Raw genomic sequence first — 24028 nt, 5'->3', positions numbered from 1 at the left:
CGCTTCATATTCGTTGCCAAACCCACTGGCTACAGGTCATCTATAAGTCTTTGCTAGGTAAAGCCCTGCCTTATCTCAGCTCACTGGACACCATAGCAGCACCCACTCATAGCACGCGCTCCAGTAGGTATATTTCACTGGTCACCCCCAAAGTCAATTCCTCCTTTGGCTGCCTTTGCTTCTAGTTCTATGCTGCCAATGACTGGAACGAACTGCAAAAAATCACTGAAGCTGGAGACTCATATCTCCCTCACTAGCTTTAAACACCAGCTGTCAGAGCAGCTCACAGATCACTGCACCTGTACATAGCCCATCTGTATATAGCCAATCCAATCCCCATACTGTTATTTATTTTATTTATTTATTTTGCTCCTTTGCACCCCGGTATCTCTACTAGCACGTTCATCTTCTGCACATCTATCACTCCAGTGTTTAACTTCTATATTGTAATTATTTTGCCACTATGGCCTATTTATTGCCTTACCTCCCTTATCCTACCTCATTTGCACACACTGTATATATACTTTTTCTATTGTATTGTTGATTGTATGTTTGTTTATTCCATGGGTAACTCTGTGTTGTTGTTTGTGTCGCACAGCTTTCCTTTGTCTAAGCCAGGTCGCAGTTGTAAATGAGAACTTGTTCTCAGCTAGCCGAACTGGTTAAATAAAGGTAAAATACATTTTTTTTAAATAAATTCTCTTGCATTTCAAAGATGATTGTAACAAAATAAATACAAAAGAACGGTTGTTTTTTTCTTTGTATTATCTTTTACCAGATCTATTGTGTTATATTCTCCTACATTCCTTTCACATTTCCACAAACTTCAAAGTATTTCCTTTCAAATTATACCAAGAATATGCGTATCCCTGCTTCAGGGAGTTAGATCTGAGTATGTCATTTTAGGCGAAAATTGAAAAAAGGGGCGGATCCTTAAGAGGTTTTAAAGAAAAAATCTTCATCCAGTACGAGGTGAGTAATTGCTGTCCTGATTTCCAGAAGCTCTTTTCAGTCATAAGAGACGGTAGCAGAAACATTATGTACAAAATAAGTTACAAATAACGCGAAAAAACATACACAATAGCACTTAAGAGCCCGTAAAATGGCAGCCATCCTCCGGGGCCATTCATTTTTAAACAATTGTGTTTAAAAAAATCCCCTTTATATATTACAGAATAAGAAACATATTTCATGCTGTAGATCTCTTACCTTTGGGCAGTCTCCGCCTGTTCATCTTTGGGGAAACCAGTCCAAAAGCTGTGGCGTTTTTACATTGCACTACATGTAAGCTGGGAATCTTCTCTGCAGACGAGACAATATCCCTCCTAATTTTTCTTCCTTGTATCATTACTTCACACTTCTCTGATGTGTCCACAACAGTGGTCGACAGAGAAGAGGGACATCTCCCATCATTCTCTATAGTGTCACTCAGGCCTTGTAAAATTCCACTGGATATAGTGTAACTTTCTCCAGACTCCCTACAGGTAACAGTGCTAACAGGGGGAATCTGGTCATGATGTCCTGGGTCTGGATGGCAGCACTGCTGGGAGACACCAGGACATAGTTCTTTACCCTCTAGTCCCAGCCTCCCCTCACATGGACTAGCCTCCTCCAGAACCGCCAGTGTATTCAGTGTATTGTCTTTCTCAAAGGTAACAGGGTTCTGCAGTGCTGAATGGTAAGACTCCCTGTATCGGCACCTGAGCTCCTGTGCTTTGGACACCTGGCCCATTCTTCTCCTCATGCAAGGGGTGCAGGGGGGCTCCTCGGAGGACCGGATGGTCCGGCCGCAGTGTAAGGGTTCCCTGAGGGGCTGGTTGGGGGCCAGGGCTTGGGCCAAGTTCAGAGGCAGGGCTGGAGCCAGAGGGACACCAGGCCTGTTAAGTGGAACAGGCCTAGACATGAGCGCTCTGGGGCGTTTGTGACTGTGAGCCCCACTGAGGAGCAATGCTTCTTTCTTGTTAGTGAACTCCACCAAGTCCACGTATTCCCCCTCAACCTCAGAGGTGTTGTTGCTGCGGCTGTCCCATGTGTTGGGAGACACCCAGCCTATGGGCTTAGCCATAGGCCCATCCTGATCCACCTTAACCAGCCGGGAGCAATTACTGTCCACCAGACGCAGCGACACCGCAATGCCATGTTTAGCAGGAGAGATCCTAGTCTCCACAGAGTATGCAGGTGCAGGGTGAGGCAGGACCAATGAGGGCCCAGGCCCTGCCACTACCTCCTGTTGAACAGCAGCCGGAGAAACAGATGATGAGGCCATAGTTCTGGGTTTATCCACAAACTCAGGGAGAGTCACCTGCGCCCATGGCACCTTCACCATGCCCTGGTCTGTGGAGAGGACACAGTGGCTAAGTGGAGTACCGTGGCGGCCTTGGTTGATCTCCCCTAGCCAGTCCTCAGAGAAGATGCAGGGGTAGGAGGTCTCAGGGATGGGTGTCTCCTCCACCTCCACCACCTGATCCTGTCCGTCCTCCAGCAGGCTCCGGACCACGATGCGGGCGGCCTGCTCAGAGAAGGGAGCAACCTGCAAGTAGAAGTCCCCTGGGCACAGAAATAGGGGGTTGATCGGGGCCAGCTGGATCACCACCTTCTCATGCAGACACAGAGGCCAGCCCTCACAGCAGAACACCACATCAGAGTACTGGGCCTGACGGGAGAAAATGACAGACATTTCTTTAACATTTAATTTGTCTTTACAATTAGCAGTACAAGACAGAGAGGAGTTGAAGGCAGTTGCAAACTTTGTAATTGAGCTAACTGCATAGGTGGTCGTTATTTGAGCCTGTAGGTGTGTATGGTAAACTGTTACAGTATGTATTTTTTTGTATAGCTGTGCATCTGTGTTGATGAGTATAGCTCTGAGGTTGTTGACTCACACAGGCAGCCTGCTGAACACTCTCAAGGATGTGTTTGGCCGGGATGAGGAAGTCCAGTAGACACTTGAGGGCGTCTCCACGGAAACGTTCCTCTATTACCTGGAAGAGCTGGCTCAGGACGGTGGGGGCTGTGGCCTCGAAGGGGGGAAAGAGGGCTGAGAGAGTGTTCTGGATGGACCCGTCCAGAGACTCAGTGTTCTATTAACATAAGAGACAGCACAAACAAAGGTCAGCACAAACAATTTAAATATTCAACAACAACAAAGAAAATGACCAAGAAAAGCTAAAGATAAAGATTAGATACAGGCAGGAGTATTCCACATTTTGTTGTGTTACAGCCTGAATTCAAAATGGATTAAAAAAAAAAAAAGATCTAACCCATCTACACACAATACACCATAATGACAAAGTGGAAACCTGTTTTCATACAATTTTGCAATGTCTCATTTAGTATTCACACCCCTGGGTCAATACTTTGTAGACGCACCTTAGGCAGCGATTAAAGCTGCGAGTCTCTTTCCACACCTGGATTGTGAAACATTTGCCCATTATTCTTATCAAAAATCTTCAAGCTCTGTCAAATGGGTTGTAGACCATTTTCAGGTCTTGCCATAGATTTTCCAGTAGATTTAAGTTAAAACTGTAACTCGGCCACTCAGGAACATTCACTGTCTTCTTGGTAAGCAACTCCAGTGTCAATTTGGCATTGTGTTTTAGGTTATTGTCATGCTGAAATGTGAATTCATCTGCCAGTGTCTGGTGGAAAGCAGACTGAACCAGGTTTTCCTCTAGGATTTTGCCTGTAATTAGCTCCATTCTGTTTCTTTTTTATCCTGAAAACTCCCCATTCCTCAATGATTACAAGCATACCCATAACATGATGCAGTCACCACTATGCTTGAAAATATGGAGAGTGGTACACAGTAATGTGTTGTATTGGATTTGCCCCAAACATAGCAATTTATATTATGGACAAAAATAGAATTGCTTTGCCACATTTTTTTCAGTATTCCTGTAGTGCCTTGTTGCAGACAGGATGCATGTTTTGGAATATTAAATTCTGTACAGGCTTCCTTCTTTTCACTATGTCAATTAGGTTAGTATTGTGGAGTAACTACAATGTTGTTGATCCATCCTCAGTTTTCTCATATCACAGCCATTAAACTCTGTTTTAACTGTTTTGAAGTCACTATTGGCCTCATGGTGAAATCCCTGGGTGGTTTTCTTACTCTCTGGCAACTGAGTTAGGAAGGACGCCTGTATATTTGATGTAACTCGGTGCATTGATACACCATCCAAAGTGTAATTAATAACTTCACCATGCTCAACGGGATTTGTCAGCTTTTTTTTTTACCCATCTACCAATAGGTGCCATTCTTTGCTAGGCGTTGGAAAACCTCCCTAGTCTTTGTGGTTGAATCTGTGTTTGTAATTCTCTGCTCAACTGAGGGACCTTTAGATAATTGTATGTGTGGTGTACAGAAATCAGGTAGTCATTCAAAAATCCTGTTAAACACTATTATTGCACACAGAGCGAGTTCATGCAATTTATTATGTGACTTGTTAAGCACATTTTTACTTGTGAACTTATTTAGGCTTGCCATAACAAATAGTTTGAATACTTATAGACTCAACACATTTCAGCTTTTCATTTTTTATTAATTTGTAAAAATGTGTAAAAACATAATTCCACTTTGACATTATGGGGTATTGTGTGTAGGTCAGTGACAAATCATCTCAATTTAATCAATTTTAAATTCAGGCTGTAACACAACAAAATGTGGAAAAAGTCAAGGGGTGTGAATACTTTCTGAAGGCTACGGTGTCATATATCGCTGATTTGAACATCCAAAAGCAGCACTGCATCCCTTAAGGTCATAAAATACACAGTCACCATTGTCTGCTATCCTCTGATCCTGGCATCCTTCAGTATTGTTCCAATAAGATGTCAGACCCCACCTTTTTTCCCCTTCATACAGCACGACCCAATAACCGCTCACCAGAGACAGATGTTGACAACACGAGGGCAAAGTTGCTGTGGATGTCAGGGTGGCTACAGTATCACGGGAGACATTGAGCAGCATAAGAATCATATAGGCAGATACCAATTATCCATAAACAGACTGGGGGTCTCTGCTAGAGAAGAGGCCTGGTTTATGGTTTCACATTCTCTCTGATCTCATCAGAGTGGCCCATCACCCATTTTAGGCCCTGCTTAATTTAGCTTTGTGAAGGCCATGTGTTGGGTGTGGGAGGTAAATGTACATGTGCGTGTTTCTCATCTCAATAGATAGCCTCTGTGGGAGAAAACATTGTTATGTGGTTTCTGGTGCAATGTGGTTACAATGCCTTGCCAAGTTACATAGTCTGGTTTCAATATAATTGCAGGGATATAATGACTAGAAAATGCTACTAGACACCACCCTCTTGATGTTCAATTATATTTCAACAAAGAGTAGGCATTTCAATAAATATGCAAAATGTAATGAAGCGATTTTATCAACAATAGGCTACATCTGTTTCCTCAATGTGAAAATATGTTGCCTACATGAATCTCTGTTCATTTTATTTTGAATAGAGAAATACCACTGTGATCATTCCACAGATCACGCCACATAACTCAATGTATCCCAGCTGTGGTGTGGAGGTGGAGAGAGGGTCTGGGCGTATCAGGATGTGACCAGATCGATCCCCTCAGACCTCACCTGGCTAACTAGACTACTTCCCGTCCAGCTCTCAGTTAAAACATCTGCTAGTCTATGGTGTTCAGGAGAAAAACCTACCCTTTCACTAACCTCTGCACCCAGTAACCCAATCTGCACTCTGACTGCTCGATTTGTACACTTTTATGTAACAGTCTGTCGAGGGTTGCAAAGGCAGGACATATCACTGGAAACTTTCGAAGTTAACATGTAATCGATTTACAGGTGTCTGTAATTATCTTTGGCCCTCTGTGTGGCCTTATCACATGTAAAATATATGAACTAACTAATTAGATGATTTAAAAAATTTAACTGACAAAACTGTAAAATATTATCCTAAATATCAACTTAGTGAATACCGTTGGTGTTTAATATGAGGGTTTTAGCATGAAATACTCTTTATATATTTTTGTTACACACCTTTATTTATTTTACTATGTCAGTATGTATTTGTTGTCAATGTTTTGGCATCAAACTGGTGGCAGTTTTGAAAAAAGTCAATAGTTGGAAGAGAACCATATGGTCTTTCTACTAGAAACTCATGGACAAAATGGACACAGGTATAAAAATGTAATACTACTGTATATATTAGTACTTTAAAAAAAAAATATTCAAGTATAAATGACCAAAGTTGCGATAGATTGCAATAGATTTTCTGTTATGTACCGAAATTACTGAAGATGTTCCAGTAACTTTGGTAAAGTACCATTAGCTTTGCAACCCTAAGTCTGACACCAGATACTAGAACTCCTCTAAAAGCCTCTCCCAAGTCTCGGGAAAGGCTCTAGGATTCTAAGGACCAGTTCCGCATATAACATGGACACTCCCTCTTGTTCTCTCCAAAGACAACGGTCATTACACTTCTCGCATGACTGGGCCACAGCTCAGAGCCTCAGACACACACCCTTTGGGTACACATCAACGAGCCAACAGTGGTGGGCTCATGATTATTTACAATAGATGATGTACTTTAGCTGGGAAACACTTGGGATTTTCATCTTATGAATGTTGGATCATTGTCTTGGAAAAGCTCTGTTGCCCCTGAAGAAGATAGAAACACCTGCTACATGGTCAAGGGAGTTTCTATGAAAGATGTGTTTTGTTCTTCATAGTCTGAATTTTCATACCGTTGAAGTCGTAAGCTTACATACACTTTGGTTGGAGTCATTAAAACTCCTTTTTCAACCACTCCACAAGTTTCTTGTTAAAACAAACTATAGTTTTGGCAAGTCGGTTAAGACATCTACTGTGTGCATGTCACAAGTAATTTTTCCAACAATTGTTTACAGACATATTATTTAACTTATAATTCACTGCATCACAATTCCAGTGGGTCAGAAGTTTACATAAGTTGACTGTGCCTTTAAACAGCTTGGAAAATTCCAGAAAATTATATCACGGCTTTAGAAGCTTCTGATATACTAATTGACATAATTCGAGTACCTGTGGATGTATTTCAAGGCCTACTTTCAAACGCAGTGCCTCTTTGCTTGACATCTTGGGAAAATCAAAAGAAATCAGCCAAGACCTCAGAAAAAAAATTGAAGACTGGTTCATCCTTGGGAGCAATTTCCAAACGTCGGAAGGTACCACGTTCATCTGTACAAACAATAGTACGCAAGTATAAACACCATGGGACCACACAGCCGTCATACCGCTCAGGAAGGAGACGCGTTCTGTCTCCTAGAGATGAACGTAATTTGGTGAGAAAAGTGCAAATTAATCCCAGAACAACAGGAAAGGACCTTATGAAAATGCTGGAGGAAACAGGTACAAAAGTGTCTATATCCACAGTAAAACGATATTGACATAACCTGAAAGGCCGCTCAGCAAGGAAGAAGCCACTGCTTCAAAATCAGCATAAAAAAGCCAGACTACGGTTTGCAACTGCACATGGGGACTTAGATTGTACTTTTTGGAGAAATGTCCTCTGGTCTAATGAGACAAAAATAGAACTGTTTGGCCATAATGACCATCGTTTTGTTTGGAGGAAAAAGGGGGAGGCTTGCAAGCTGAAGAACACCATCCCAACCGTGAAGCACGGGGGTGGCAGCATCATGTTGTGGGGGTGCTTTGCTGCAGGAGGGACTGGTGCACTTCACAAAATAGATGGCACCATGAGGGAGGAAAATTATGTGGATATATTGAAGCAACATCTCAAGACATCAGTCAGGAAGTTAAAGCTTGATCGCAAATGGGTCTTCCAAATGGACAATGACCCCAAGCATACCTTTAAAGTTGTGGCAAAATGGCTTAAGGACAACAAAGTCAAGATATTGGAGTGGCCATCACAAAGCCCTGACCTCATTCCCATAAAAAAATGTTTGGACAGAACTGAAAAAGCGTGTGCGAGCAAGGAGGCCTACAAACCTGACTCAGTTGCACCAGCTCTGTCAGGAGGATGGGCCAAAATTCACCCAACTTATTGTAGGAAGCTTTTGGAAGGCTACCGGAAATGTTTGACCCAAGTTAAACAATTTAAAGGCAATGTTACCAAATACTAATTAAGTGTATGTAAACGTCTGACCCACTGGGAATGTGATGAAAGAAATAAAAGCTGAAATAAATGATTCCTTCTACTATTATTCTGACATTTCACATTAAAAAAAAAAGTGGTTATGCTGTTAGGGGGTTTTAGGCTGGGGTTTTGTACAGCACTGTGTGAAATCAGCTGATGTATGAAGGGGTTTGTAAATAAATTTGATTGATTGATTGATCCTAACTGACCTGACAGGGAATTTTTACTACGATTAAATGTCAAGAAATGTGAAAAACTGAATTTAAATGTATTTGGCTCAGGTGCATGTAAACTTCTGACTTCAACTGTATGAGATGCAGGGCCTGATGTTGGGTTAATAGAAAACCAGGTCTGGGGCTGACCTTACCTGAAAACATTTTTCCAGCACCTTTACGGGCCTCTGAATAAAGCCCCTGTGTTATGTCATACTATGGTTGAATGAGTTGATCTCCACACTTAAAATAGCACTGCAGGGCAGGTTACTTATCAAGGCATGATAACAAGCCCTAAGGAAAGCATGACAGGTCATTTATTCGTCGTTTGAAATGAAAAAAAGAGAAGAGCAGCCGAGGGTCTGCAATGTGGGAAAGTGGCGTTAGCAGGACTAGCACTGCCATGATTCATGGTTACTGTTATGTCTGAGCAACAAGAGAACACCCTGAGGGTGTAAACAGCAAGCCTGCCTAACGGTCTACTGCTGAGTGCTGTCATTCTGCTGAGGTAGGTCTAACACTGGGCACTAAATAAATACAATCCCATCTCTAAAATAAATGGCTCATTTCAGATTGCAGTTCATTGCATTAGGATAGGATAGAGGTAGAGTACATTCTTATATTTCAGAGTTGAACATTTCTCTTCACTAAACAGCCAATCCAAACAACTACTTCTAAGCCAGTGGCCAAGATGCCTTTTAGTATCCTAAAGTATTTCAGTATGAATTATCTTGTATACAAAATGTCTCTGTAATACGCCCATGGATAATGTTATTTGGCAGAGCATCTGAGCAATTTCTGACACAAATTTAACTTCAGATAGGCAAAAGCTCAATTTCCTGTGTTTACGTCAGTTTTTATTTTTAACATTCAACAAATTGGGTGGAGATAATGTTTAGACTCTCCTAGACCAGACTATCTTTGTGATGTCTGAGGGGCAGCTTTCTGTTGGCCATCAGGAGATAACACTGGTAAGCCACCCACAGGATGACTGTCCAAACAACACACATCATTCTCAGTGGTGCCCCAGGACAGGCAGGCACAGTTTACCAAACTAGCCTATTACAGTAAAATCTAAGAGATCACAAATATCTAAAAGGAATGGCAAACTGGACATCCTTTTGCAGCTGGACCAATAGAGGGTTGTTGTAGCATCCAATCCTGTGAATCTTTGGTATCCTACATCTGGTACATTTTTCACATGTTTCTATTGGACATTTTATTAGGTGTGTTAGTTCTGTGTGACAGCTTTGGTTAGCCTTAATTATATTTTGATCTGGCATCCACTAAACAACAAACACATACTGACTTTTTAGGAATGCCCCAAAATGGAGATTAGGACAAAAGTGTGTATTGTTTAGTTGGGGTGAGCTGTCTGTCAGTAACCAACCAAGATGCTATGAGTCTGTTCAGTTGGGAACCTTAGTCCCTACCATGCATCCAAAGGATGAGATTTCAACATCAAGCCACAGTACACTCTTAGAAAAAAAGGTGCTATCTAGAACCTAAAGCAAATGTAATCAGTTGTACTCAATGCATGGCTCACTGGGTCAGAAGGGGGGGGGGTTACCTTAACACTTGAACATGTATTTAATGTAACTATTGAACTATTGTATAGCAGCAAAGGGGAACCAACTCCATATTAATACCCATGATTTTGGAATGAGGTGTCCACATACTCTTGGTCATGTAGTGTATTTTTTCTTTTTGAGGTTCTTTGGACCCGTTTTAAACTAGATAGATAACTATGAGGTTCAGAGATATATTTGTGTACAACCATTTAAAGAACCCTTTTGGGTTCCATGTAAAACCCTTTCCACAGAAGGTTCTACATGGAAACCAAAAGAGTTGTACCTGGAACCAAAAAGGGTTCTATCTGGAACCAAAAACTCACTGAGCACACAATGGTTGAATCAATGTTGTTTCCACGTCATTTCAATAAAATTACATTTAACCAATGTGGAATAGACGTTGAATTGAATCTGTGCCCAGTGGGAAGGGTTATCCTAAGAGGACAGCCGAATAACCCTTTTGGAACCCTTTTTTCTAAGAGTGTAGGGGTATATAGAAGGCAACTCCTTCAATAAAATATGTGAATAATTAAGAAAAGCACAGTGTTAGTCATAATACAGTCCCTGTGATAGTGAGCATCTTACAGAGATGGCAAACAATGCAAACTAACACAGCCAACTGTGAAGATAAACCCAGCAAGTTTCCTCCTTTGTAACCTCAATCAACTGTTGTTTTTGGGCTTTGTGCCCAGATTTAGACTACTTACTGTAAATGTACTGGTGTGGTGTTGCAGAAATGAGAGTCATATCTGTGATCTAAATAAATCAATGTCACTGTAACATTGTTTTAATTTACAGGCCAGTTAATAGAAGGGTCTCACTGTCGTATCACTACAGATACTTAATCAGGATCTGTCTAGGTTTAGTCCCTTTTGGGTTCCATAAATGGTTGCCCTGAGTGTAGCAGACTGAATGCTGCACATTTACATGCTAATTAAACTGTTCAGGTAAATGTCCATAAATAAAAAATTTGACATTGGCTCTTTAAAAACTGTGCTTGTGTCCATAATCATGGAACTAAACTGATAAGCAAGCTATGTACAGTGAGTATACAAAACATTAAGAACACCTGCTCTTTACATGACATAGACTTTCCAGGTGAATCCAGGTGAAAGCTATAAATCCTTATTGATGGCCCTTGTTAAATCCACTTCAATCAGTGTAGATGAAGGGGAGGAGACAGGTTAAAGATGGATTTTAAGCCTTGTGACCATTGAGACATGGATTGTGTATGCGTACCATTCAGAGGGTGAATGGGCAAGACAAAATATTTCAGTTCCTGTGAACAGGGTATGCTATTAGGTGCCAGGCGCACCGGTTTGTATCAAGAACTGCAACGCTGCTGCTTTTTTCCCGCTCAACAGTTTCCCGTGTGTATCAAGAATGGTCCACCACCCAAAGGACATCCTGACAACTTGACACAACTGTGGGAAGCATTGGCATCAACATGGGCCAGCATCTCTGTGGAACGCTTTTGACACCTTGTAGAGTCCATGCCCTGACTGAGGCTGTTCTGACGATAAAATGAGGTTGGGGTGCAACTCAATATTAGGAAGGTAATTCCTAATGTTTGGTATGCCCAGTGTAATTAATCAGAGGGCAGAATTGAAAGATAACCTCTCCTTGATAACACCTGAACAAAGCCCACAAAATGCTGAGGGAAAATATCCTGCATTACACAGCAGAATTTACAGACAGGCATTCAATTACATACCAGTAGATCTATTCTGAGAGAATATCTCAACATCTTGACTCACCACCTCAGAACGTGCTAACGCCCTCCATGAGAACATGCCAAATTACAGTGAGAGAAAATAAACACAGGCCTAATCTGTGTGGATCTACTGTCTACCATCACTGAGCCATTGAGAAGCAGACGTTATATTTAGTTGTTTCACAAGCTCTGCAAATGGAGCATTTATTGCATGAAAATACTAATTATGATGCCTTGAATAGCAGAATAGCTTGAAGTTGGTGGCAGACCAGTAGTCTTGCATTAGTAGTGAGCTTAAAAACATTTAATTAAAAGCGGGGGATCAGTTTCATCATTTTTACTCATCCTCCTACCTGTAATTATGTCACAGCTGAACATAGTTTTATTCAAACTGGCAGTTTTCCCTCCCCCGCATGATCACAGAGATGACAAGTACATAGAGAGCCTGAATTTTATGGTGTTCCATGAGTGACCTCAATGTTTAAGAACTTACTGAGGTAACCAGGCAAGACAGTACATCATTTTTTATGCTAACAAAATAACTCTTGTTTTCAGGTTGTGATTCAATGGAAACATACCAGTATGATGGTCACTTCAGTTCCTAAGTCTACCTCTCCAATGTACTCTCACCCTGAGCTATAAAGAATATAAACATATAGCCATCCCCTCTCCAGAGCCTGAGTAGCACTTGAAACAGCAAAACATTAATTCAGTTATATTTTCCCAAAGGGATCCTTTGTGCAATTCTATGTGCTGGACTCTAAGAGGAGACGCAGGGCAACAACAGATTCAGTGAGTGTTATGTGAAATCACTGGGAAATTGCGAATGCACAGTAACCTGAAACCCTCACCATGAGTCAAAGCATTTTGCTGTGTAGCTAGCTATGTGTGCAAACAGGAAGCCCTACATGTGTGTTTGTAATGACAGAGATTATGGGGTCAATTTAGACATTTGAAGCATGTCCATTTAAAAAATATATATTTTAAATGATTTTCAATATGATGAAAATCCTATCAAAAGAGAAAATTCAAAAACTACACACATATGAAATTGAATGAAATACAGTCAAATTAAGCCATGTTGAGCAGCAGTTACAGTACCATGTTTCCTACAGTGTGTTGGTTATCCAGTTAAGCAGGGATGTACAGAGTCCAGTCAAGAGGATAATCCTTAGACAGATGGGTCTCACAAAGTGACAAACTGACCACAGTATTCTCCAATGTAACCACATGGTCTCCCATTGCTTAGTGAAGAGGACAATACTTATAGAAACAGGAAAACTTAAATAAATAAAAAATGTAAAAAATAATCTTGGATCTCCCGAGTTTTCTTCTGCTGCTGCTAATAACTCTCCCTGTCTGCTTTCTCTCTTCTGGTGTTATGTTTGTCTGCCCACCGTTTGAGAGGGAGCAGCATGACACAAGCAACTCATGCAAGCATGTAAGAGCAAGGGAGAGAGAGAAAGAGAGAGAGGGAGTTAGAGGGGAGGGAGAAGATTTCCCTCTCAGAAGGAAATCCCTTCAAGATTCTTTCTTACTTTTCTTTGGGGTTACTCTCAACTTCCGTCTCACCTCTCCCTCCCTCTTTCTTTATCGCTCCCCATCCCCTTCTCTCTTCCTCTTTCTCTCTCACACATGCACCTTTCCCACTTTTCCATTCCTTTGGCTTCCATTCCACATTCATGTCCTCTTTTGTCCTGCAAATGAACTAAATATGCTTGTTATTATGGCACTGTGAGCAGAGAGAATGTGAAGATGGTCGATATAGATACAGAGAATTTCATTCAGGAGGACTAGCTGTGGTTTCTTCAATATCGGTAATTCCATTCTGACCAGATAACTTGACCTCACATTTGTATTTGTATTTTATTAGGGATCCCCATTATCTTCTGCCAAGGCAGCAAATACTCTTCCTGGGGTCCAAACACATTAAGACACTTATATTACACATAAAACAAAAGATTAAACAGTACATCATATAACTATGTCACACCACCACATATTCACAACACAAAATGTATGATACCACTATACAACAATATTACATTGTACGTGTGTGTAGAGTGCGTGTGCTAGCGCCCGTGTGTGTATGCGTGTGTCTATACCTGTTTGTGTGTCTCTTCGCACTCTCCGCTGTTCCATAATGGTGTTTTTTTATCTGTTTTTTAAAATCTGATTGACATGATTGACAGATTGACATGCATATCCTTAATGTTAGCTCTCTACGTACATTTAAGGGCCAGCCGCGCTGCCCTGTTCTGAGCCAATTGCATTTTCCCTAAGTCCCTCTTTATGGCACCTGACCACACGACTGAACAGTAGTCCAGGTACGACAAAACTAGGGGCTGTAGGACCTGCCTTGTTGACAGTGTTTTAAAAAGTGTAGAGTAGCGCTTCACTAAGGACAGACTTCTCCCCATTTTAGCTACTGTTGTATCAACATATTTTGAACATGACAGTTTACAATCCAGGGTTGCTCCATGCAGTTTAGTCTCTTCAACTTGCTCAATTTCCACATTATTCATTACAAGATTTAGTTGACGTTTAGAGTTTAGTGAATGATTTGTCCCAAATACAATGCTTTTAGTTTTTGAAATATTTAAGACTAACTTATTCCTTGCCACTCATTTTGAAACTAACTGCAGCTCTTTGTTAAGTGTTGCAGTAATTTCAGTCATTGTAGTAGCTGACATGTTTAGTGTTGAGTCATCCGCATACATAGACACACTGGCTTTACGCAAAGCAAGTGCATGTCGTTAGTAAAGATTGAAAAAATGAAGGGGCCTAAACAGCTGCCCTGGGGAATTCCTGATTCTACCTGGATGTTGGAGAGGCTTCCAAGAACACCCTATGTGTTCTGTTAGACAGGCAACTCTTTATCGACAACATAGCAGGGGGTGTAAAGCCAAAACACATACGTTTTTCCTGCAGCAGACTATGATCAATAACGTCAAAAACTGCCCCCACAATCTTTTCATCATCAATATCTCTCAGCCAATCATCAGTCATTTGTGTAAGTGCTGTGCTTGTTGATTGTCCTTCCCAGACAAAGTCTGTTGTCAATTTGTTTACTGTAAAATAGTATTGTATCTCGTCAAACACAATTTTTTCCAAAAGTTTACTAAGGGTTGGTAACAGGCTGATTGGTCTGCTATTTGAGCTAGTAAAGGAGGCTTTACTATTATTTTTTTATTTGATTTATTTAACATTTATTTAACTAGGCAAGTCAGTTAAGAACAAATTTTTATTTACAATGACGGCCTACCCCGGCCAAACCCTAACGACGCAGGGCCAATTGTGTGCTGCCCTATGGGACTCCCAATCATGGGCCGGTTGTGATACAGCCTGGAATCGAACCAGCGTCTGTAGTGACACCTCTACCACTGAGATGCAGTGCCTTAGACCACTGCGCCACTCTGGAGCAAAAACTGTTCTTAGGTAGCGGAATAACTTTTGCTTCCCTTCCGGCCTGAGAGCACACACTTTCTAGTAGGCTAAATTGAAGACATGGCAAATAGGAGTGGCAATATCAACCACTATTATCCTCATTACTTTAGCTTCCCTCCAGTCCTGGCACATGAACTAATGGACAATATCTGAACAGGATTTCCTATAACAGCTGTGAGAGATAGACACCAATAGAAACTATTCTATTTTCATAACTAAGATAGAATGAAAGACAATGTCTGATAGCCTATGAGACGTTTAAGAGTGAAAGAGTTACGCTGCTGAGGAATTTGCTGTAATTGATCCACTGCTAACGGACTGGGGATCCTTACTGGTAACGAGCACTTGCAGGTCCAGACAAAGACCAAAATGATACATGGCATCTACAGTATGTGGACTTGGACAGTCGCTGTTGCCCTCCCAGCTACCCTACTATCTCAGTATAAAGATCTGTGTGCAAACACACTCCCATGGACCAGCTCTTAGATATCTCTATTTGCAGAGCACACAGAGACAGATATCTCAAATTTATGCCCATACATCCTGTACTTAATATCAGTATGTTGAGAGATAAACAGTAGTTATTTGAAGAAACATATTAACTAGATAACCATCTAAAACTACAGCCTGACAGACGCTCCCTCCCTCAGCCTCTTCTTAGTGTGCACTGACTGGACCATTTTCCCCTGCCTTAAATTGGAATGTTTGTTGTGTGGATAGATCTTGTTTAGACTACCAGGCGCATTATCAGGCCAATCCGTTACACAGTCAGTCGCAATATGTACCAAGACCCCAGACAGGAAGCCACACTAGGGAGGAGAAGAGAGAAGATAGGAGAGAAAAGGAGAGAAGAGAAGAGAGAAGATAGGAGAGAAAAGGAGACATATCAGGTCATTTCCTTGCCCTAACTGTGGTCTGAGGGGTGGAGATGTTCATAGAGACAGCTGTGTGTGATGAAAAGCCTTTTTAACGCACAGCCACTGAGAGTAACTGTTCTTAAAAAAGTGAAAAGTATATATTTTCCTTTTGGCTGAGTAAGCAAACCTGGGAGGGGAAAGTGAAGGCTCATACTAACCCTGACCATTGGAGAGAGGACCCCAACCAGCACATTCCTCTACACAGATTACATTCAAAGGACAAGACATATGTGTGTGTATGTGGTTACAGTATATGTAAGAGATGGATATATCTACACTGCCCTACCATGCAAAAAGGCAGTAACTGCTCATTTGTTCAAAAATGAGTTAATGTCATTTTTGCAACATTAGATAGATGCTTAAACATGTGGACAAGTATCCTGCCTCCATTGTATTGTGTTTTAGAGAAAATGGGGGTCATGTTAGCAGCATAAAGTTACTGTGAAACCAAGGTAAATAAAAGCCATTTTTCTCAGTTCCATGCTATGAGCAGTTACTGCCTTTTTGCTTGGTAGGGCAGTACATGCTTCCCAGTTTGCAGGTTCATTCCACAGGTCTTATCATACGATAGCATTTCAACTCAATAAAGGATTCAGCTTCTCCCTTGTGGACAACATGTAAGTATTTACCAGGGCCTGGTAAACCATTCTTCCACAAAAATGAAATGAGCCGTTATTAAATGTACTTGCAGGCACAAAGCATATAGTAATTCTCCATTATCCCATCAAACAACCCACAGACTGGCCAAGGGGCAATGAAGTCAATTGACCCTCAGAGAGAGCATCCTAATCTATAGTGAGGATGAGCATGTGATGATTATACTCCCATATGGTTGCATTTCACCTAGCAACCTTGTGACGGTCACCAGCCAATGTGTCCTATCTACATAAGGCTTTCCTGTTGTCTGTAATATGCGTGTAATAAGCACATGTTAGTCACTTTCCCTTGGCCTTCTTTGCCTAGTTGCTCGTACTGGAGGGCAGTGCATTGCTCTGACTGTAACACATAACCCTGGGGAAGTGAGGATGAAAAGTACACTGCTGCATGGTCCTCTGTCCTTGTTCAACTCTCTCCCTACATCATCCTCTGCTAGGCCCCTGGCCAACACGAAAAATGTCATGCCACATCTCTGGCATGTGGACTTACCAGAGTTAGCATGTTATGGCCAGGGGAGTTGTCCCTGGCTTTATGCATTAGTTGGCCAAGGCTTTGTTGACCTTGTATCATTGACCTGATAGCCCACGGGTGACCACAGTTCCACTGTGACGCAAAAGTAGAGTCAACAGTCCACAAAAAGAACACTGTCAGTAGTCTGCAGGTCTCTGCAACAGTATCTTCAGTGGCTGTGGAATGGACTGTTTTCAGTTGCAGTGTTGTTAATGCTGGTCCTATGGAAACAAACTGACCTCGCACCTCCTCACTATTTTTGACTTGAAAATCCATTGAATGAATGGCATGTAAGAACCAAACACTTATCTAAAGCAACTAACACCTCATTATCATTCTATAAAGCAGTTAATATAGGAGACAAAATGCCTTGAATAAGCAATCAGTGGCTAAATAATTACAATGGAGGCCTAATAAGGAAACTCAAAGCACTTTAACATTAACACTTGCTTCACTATGACAGATACGATGAGTGAGAAAAATAGACTCAATGGGAGAGGTCTATTTTAGCAGTCATCTACCAGGCTGTGTGAGCCTCTGACCCGACATCCTAGGTTGAACCCTGACCTTGTCATCGTAAATCACCCTCCTGTCTGTATTTGTTTCAAACGGTCTGGCCTTAAAAGCAGCTGCATCCCTTTTTTAAGTTCTCACATAGCTGTGCATGAACTTTCTTTTTTTTAAGGCATCAAGAGTAAACCGCCGGGGGGAAAAAACTCAGAGACCACAACAGAACTCTAGATGACAATAAATTACAAAACTGATGAGTAGGAATGTAACGATAGTAAGTTACAAGAAAGTTTAGATGTGGTCAGTACTGAGGGAAAGGGAGGCATTAGGCAATTTTCACTCACAACATCCAGCTGAAATGCCTAATATAACGTCTCTTTATCTAAGCAGGGGTTACTGGTGGATGAAGACTCCAAGTTGCATTAGAGGACAATTCACCTCAGGGTAACCTTGAGTCGTCAGTGTCTGTTCTTCAGGCTAATTCACATGGAGCCTTGTCTTTGACTCATACATGTCCTCCAGAGTATCTCTAAAGATTCCCTCTCTACTATTAATCACCCATAGACTAACCAATCTCATTTTAACTGGAGAATCTGCTGGTGATAAGCCATCACTTTGACCCCAACCCACCTCATACCCTGAAACTAAATCTAATATGACCCTTTTCATGGATAATATAGACTCCCATAGCCTACTGGTGCTCTCTTCCCCTCACACTTAGTCTGGCTCTCCCAGCATGTTCTCCCTGGAGCCTGCCAGGGACAAGTCTACTCCCTGACTCACTACGGCCCCTCCACCTCCTCCACTCCTCCTCCTTTCCACCCCAACTCCCCCCTAGCTGTTCTCCTCCTTCTCTAATAGAACGATTGGACTGACAGTGTGCAGCTGCTTAAACAACACAACGGCTGAATGTCTTGGTGCTGCTGGGATGCACTCCTTGGGTCCTTATTTATAACCTGCTGCACAGGGGCAGTCCTAGTGGAGAGATACAGACAGCAACAGCTGGCAAGGAACAGAGAAAGTGGTATAGTGGGATATTGGGAAACACTGGAGGGAAGGAAGATATAGAAAGAAAATGGAAAGGAAGAATTGAATCATCATATTTCAGCTGAGCTTGTGAAGCAACTCACTAATTGTCTCATACCTGGAAAGTTCTGGTGTTAGTTATCATGGATTATAGGGAAATTGTAGCTCCCTCTACTGGGCTTCTGATGAATATAAAACCTAGCATTACTCTATATTCTGGTGGGGGATAGCAAGAGATTCAATTATAAATTATTTATGTAAATAATGATTAAAAATGATCTGGTGACCAACAAATGGTGTGAATAGTATAGTGATAAATACCAACGCCAGAGGGTCCCTACTGGGCACACACTGGTTGAATCAAGGTTGTTATTTCAATGAAATTACGTTAAACCAATGTGGAATAGACGTTGACGTTGAGCACCAACATGTTCAGTTCATAGGAGCATGTCAAATTGGGTGTCAAATGAAAGCTAAGAGTCTATATTTTGTAGATATTAAGGCATATATTGATTTTTCAATCATTTTCTGTAAAAAAATGTGGAATAAGCAAAGGCTTTGATTTCTGGTCAAACAGATGGAAAAGGGGTCTTCAACAACATCTATCAGAAAAGTCTTAAAAGGTATTAGAAATACATCAAAACACAAGAATGCTGAAGTAAAGACTCCTGCCAACTAATATCAATGCATATTTAGTTGTTGGGAAATTATTTGCCTTCTGTAAGTTTAAGTAACATTACCTTGGGCCTTGAAATTCTGTTATAATAACCCTACATATCTTTAAGATATTTAAGGGAGGATAATGAAAGTTCACAGAAGTAACAAGTATAGGTAGACCTATCAATTAGTTATAGTGTTTTTACTGATATAAAGTTTGTTTATGAATTATTATGTGATTAAAACTAACAGAATTTCTGAAAAATCAGTAATGGAATTTATGCAATTGAATTGACTACACTGGGAAATCATAGTAGTCACAAACCATAGTTGGGTTCACAAATTTGGACAGCTGTCACGCCCTGGCCATAGAGAGGCTTTTATTCTCTATTTTGGTTAGGCCAGGGTGTGACTAGGGTGGGCATTCTAGTTTCTTTATTTCTATGTTTTCTATTTCTTTGTGTTTGGCCGGGTGTGATTCTCAATCAGAGGCAGTATCGTTGTCTCTGATTGAGAATCATACTTAGGTAGCCTTTTTCCCACCTGTGTTTGTGGGTAGTTGTTTTCTGTATAGTTTCAGTTACCTTACAGAACTGTTCGTTTTCACTTTGTCATTTTTGTTCTAGTGTTCAGATTTAAATAAATATCATGAACACGTACCACGCTGTGCTTTGGTCCACTCCTTCTTCATCAGACGAGCGTTACAACAGCACAGTACAGTAAAGAAAAGTAGTGTATAGTACAGTACAGTAGAGTTCAGTACAGTAAAGAAAAGTATAGTTCAGTACAGTACAGTACTGTAAAGTAGAGTACAGTACACAGTAGAGCACACTAGAGTTGAGTACACTATAATGTATTGTAATGTACTGTACTGCACTGAACTCTACAGTACTGAACTATACTCTACTTTACTGAACTCTAATGTACTAAACTCTACTCCACTTTACTGTTAAGTGCTGTACTATGCTGTACTCTTCTGTGCTCTAGTTTTCTGTACTTTGATGTTCAAACATGTGAAACATAGATGTCTATGATTGGTTCAGATTTAGTCCGGTGTGGACCAACCAAATTTGGTCTTGTTTGGGGGCAGAGCTCATTAAAATAATAGCCATACCCAAATATGCAAAGAAGGATATTGCATATTTATACCTTTGTGTACCTATTTAGGATACATCACCATGAAGAGAATGACATTCATATGCATAATTAGGCATTTCTGTGTAGTACAGATCAGGGTTTCTGTGTAGTACAGATCAGGGACCCATGATGAATTTCCGTTACTACAATTCCGTTACCGGGTGTAACGGATTTCCTCCTCCTCTTCATCCGAAGAGGAGGAGCAAGGATTTGACCAAAATGCAGCGTTGGAATAGGACATAATGAATTTATTTAACAAGACAAAAAACGAACTAACTTGAATAACTAACAAAATAACAAAACGGAGTAGACAGACCTGGACATGCGAACTTACATAAAACGAAGAACTCACGAACAGGAAAAATGACTACACAAAAGAACGAACTGACAAACAAACTGAAACAGTCCCATATGGCGCAACAAACACAGACACAGGAGACAACCACCCACAACAATCAATGTGAAAACACCTACCTTAATATGGCTCTCAATCAGAGGAAATGAAAAACACCTGCCTCTAATTGAGAACCATATCAGGTCACTCTTTAACAAACATAGAAACACATAACATAGACTATCCACCCAAACTCACGCCCTGACCGTCAAACACATACAAAATAACAGAAAACCGGTCAGGAACGTGACACCGGGTGTAAATCCACTTCACTTACTGTAGTTCAATAACCAAAAGATCAATAGCTGACACCCCATTGTTTCTGGAGACATTGTTGAATCTTCATTGGGAGCAGATATTTAACTATGTTTTTGGAAAATGTGGACACATACAAAAACTGAGGGAGATTTTACAGACATTCTATAACCAAACTTTGCATCTGCACAGTTCTTCCAGTAAATGTTTTTGTTACATTTTCGGTGTAAATTGTTAAAAGTAGTCCTTGTGCATAGAGTTGGATGGTTTGTTAAAGTTTGAAATGAATATTTTTTGTTTGTCATACATTTTAAGTGAAAAATCTGAGCCTGAGCACAATTCCATTATCGTGTAGTTTCCCAGAGATGGAATCGAAGCATTCAAAGTTAGCATGTAACTTCTTCAACTGATCCAGCCAAGTTGGCTTGATATCAGAAAGGGAAAACATATTTACTGTAAGCTCAGAGGGTGGGATGATGTGGGAGTTTTGTGGAATTGCTCAGCACTGTTTCCTTAGCCAGGGACGTTTTGAGTTGGCCCAAGCTCAGCTCCAACATGAGAAAACGTAGGCAAAAATTCTGTCAACTTAAAATTATGTGTTTGCTCAAATTGTCTCATATGTTCAGTCAACTAGAAATTATTATTTTTGGCATCTTAACTAAAAAAAAGGGTGTGGAACTAGTTATATACACAGCGCTTTTAACATGTTCTCAACTTACATATTTGACACACGCTGACATACATAATCAAAATGTGTTTGTTCGTTTATACAGTAATCATTATTAAACATGTCCTCACCTGAAATTTGAACTCTCAACCTCTTTATTAACGGCATTCCAAACTTCCTGCTATGCCAACATGTCTGTATCAATTATCAGTTCATCTGACTATTCTCTCATCTTTGATTCCATTGACTTATTTCAGTAATTTGGGGGGGTTCTGTATAGTTGTCTTATGTTGGTGGGGCATATTACTCTGTTTTAATGTTACTCCTTAATCACTATGATCAATAAAATTGTTTTTCTTGAGTGCACTTCTAACAGAGCTGAGATTTACTTTGAAGTACACAGTGTAGCAATAGTGGCATAGCAGGAAGATCTGAATGCTGTGAACCAAGCGGTTGTGAGGTCAAATCTCAGGTGAGGACATGTTGAATACTAATTACTGTATGCATGCACAACGTGATCATGTTTGTGAAATATGTTAATTGAAAACATTGTATGTTAAAAGCACTAGGTAACTAGTTCTAACGCCTTTTTTGTGTGTAAAATAATCATTTGTAGTTGAATGAACATGTGAAACAAATTGAGCAAACACATAATTTTTTATTGACTGCATCTTTTCCTACATGTTCTCATGTTGGAGCTGAGTTTGGGCCAACGAAAAATATTTAATTAAGGTTACACTTTGACCAAACAGTTGAGTAAACAAAAAAAAGCAGTGGAACCAGTTACTTAATAATAGTTAGTTGCAACATCTGGACTTTTTTACAATGCATAATGAAAAGTGTGTGGGCAATGGTCATCATGATTTATTCAACATTTCATCATCAGTGACAGTCATATTTCTCCCAGTTAAAATCACACCTGACCAAGACACATGGGATGGACTAACATAATATTCTATGTACCATAGCCTATTCTATAGGCCAATGTAAAGGTGATGATCATTAATATGCTTTAGTCTTGAGACATGGATGTGACGCTGAATGTGTCTAGAAAACGAATAGATGGCCATTTCTGTACCCTTTTACAAAGGAGACATGGGATTTGTAGAGTAGACAGATTGTACAAGAGTCAATTTTAAACCTGAGAAAATTAAATAAGGCTCCTTGTGTTCAATGTAACTCCTTTACGTGACAAGCAAACATGCCTTAATTTGCCGCTGTGCGAATCTCAAACAGTAAACATCGAAGTATGAGCAGCAGACTCTGTCCTGAGTAGGCTATATCCTACAGCTCCTGCTTGCAACTGATCTTCATTCTCACAAAAACTTTGCCAAAATACAACCACATACAAAACCTTTTCTGGACCAGTAGCCTGCAATAGGTTTGAGTAATTTAGGCCGATAATAGCACATTAGTAAAGTATTTATAAACCCTACACTGATATATGATTTTATTGATCTGACTAACGTTTTGAAAGAGTGCATGATCAATTCTGAAGGAAATTGTGTGAGCAACATGTCAGAGTGAAACACTTACCCGCCCTTAACGTGTCTATGTCGCTCTTCATTTCATATTCATCAAGTTCCATGAGCGGTCGACAGACTAATAACCAATCCCAGAGGCTTGATTTGGAAGATATCCTTGCTGCAACCTAATCGACAGGTAGACAAATCTCTGCTGCTGCTCAGTAGGCTACAGACCCGACGCAGCCCTGTGTGTCTCCATCTGGGCCGCGGGAATGCTTGCAGTCACAGCAGCAAGTGTGAAAGGTCATCGAGGCTCTTCAATTATGACTGGCTGACAGGCCCTGTTGTTCAGGTCACGATTGGTGCCCACCCGTCTGGTGCCATGGTGTCTCCAACGTCTTTTTCGAGGTGCATGGAACGGTTTTGTGAGATCATCATCGTACTAGAGCTGATCTGTTGAAACATACAGCTGTTGAATGTGACTTGTGTCCTTCTGCTGAATTTACAGCTTTTCAAATATAACTGAAAATGCTTATAGTCATGGCAACGTGCATAGCATGAGTGAGTTTAAGTTATTAATGGAACAGGATATGAGTGTGGGAATTCAGTGGTTCAGAATGTTGCAGTTTTTTCTTCAAAAAGATTCTGTTTCTGAACCTAGGTCACTCCATTCCAAACAAGGGCATTCTGTTCTGTCTCTCCCCTAAATAAACAATGCACTGCCAAACATGGATTGGTTAGTATTCCTAATTAACTATACATTATCTCTCTTCTCTTGAAGCTCTC

General features: G+C 40.7%; 1 protein-coding gene across 1 annotated transcript in view; it reads right to left on the bottom strand.

Annotated features, from left to right (window-relative positions):
• LOC129861435 (uncharacterized protein KIAA1755-like) overlaps positions 1 to 24028 on the bottom strand; it is a 127393-nt gene that overhangs the window by 16415 nt on the left and 86950 nt on the right. Inside the window, exons 2-3 of the mRNA XM_055932817.1 lie at positions 2883 to 3080; positions 1210 to 2653 (exon numbers count right to left, since the gene is read on the bottom strand). Coding sequence (XP_055788792.1) covers positions 1210 to 2653; positions 2883 to 3080 — 1642 coding nt within the window. The remainder of the gene's footprint in view (positions 1 to 1209; positions 2654 to 2882; positions 3081 to 24028) is intronic.

The sequence above is a fragment of the Salvelinus fontinalis genome, chromosome 8, assembly GCF_029448725.1.
Source record: "Salvelinus fontinalis isolate EN_2023a chromosome 8, ASM2944872v1, whole genome shotgun sequence".
Classification (NCBI taxonomy): Eukaryota; Metazoa; Chordata; class Actinopteri; order Salmoniformes; family Salmonidae; genus Salvelinus; species Salvelinus fontinalis.
This window is presented reverse-complemented; position numbering and strand designations above follow the sequence as displayed.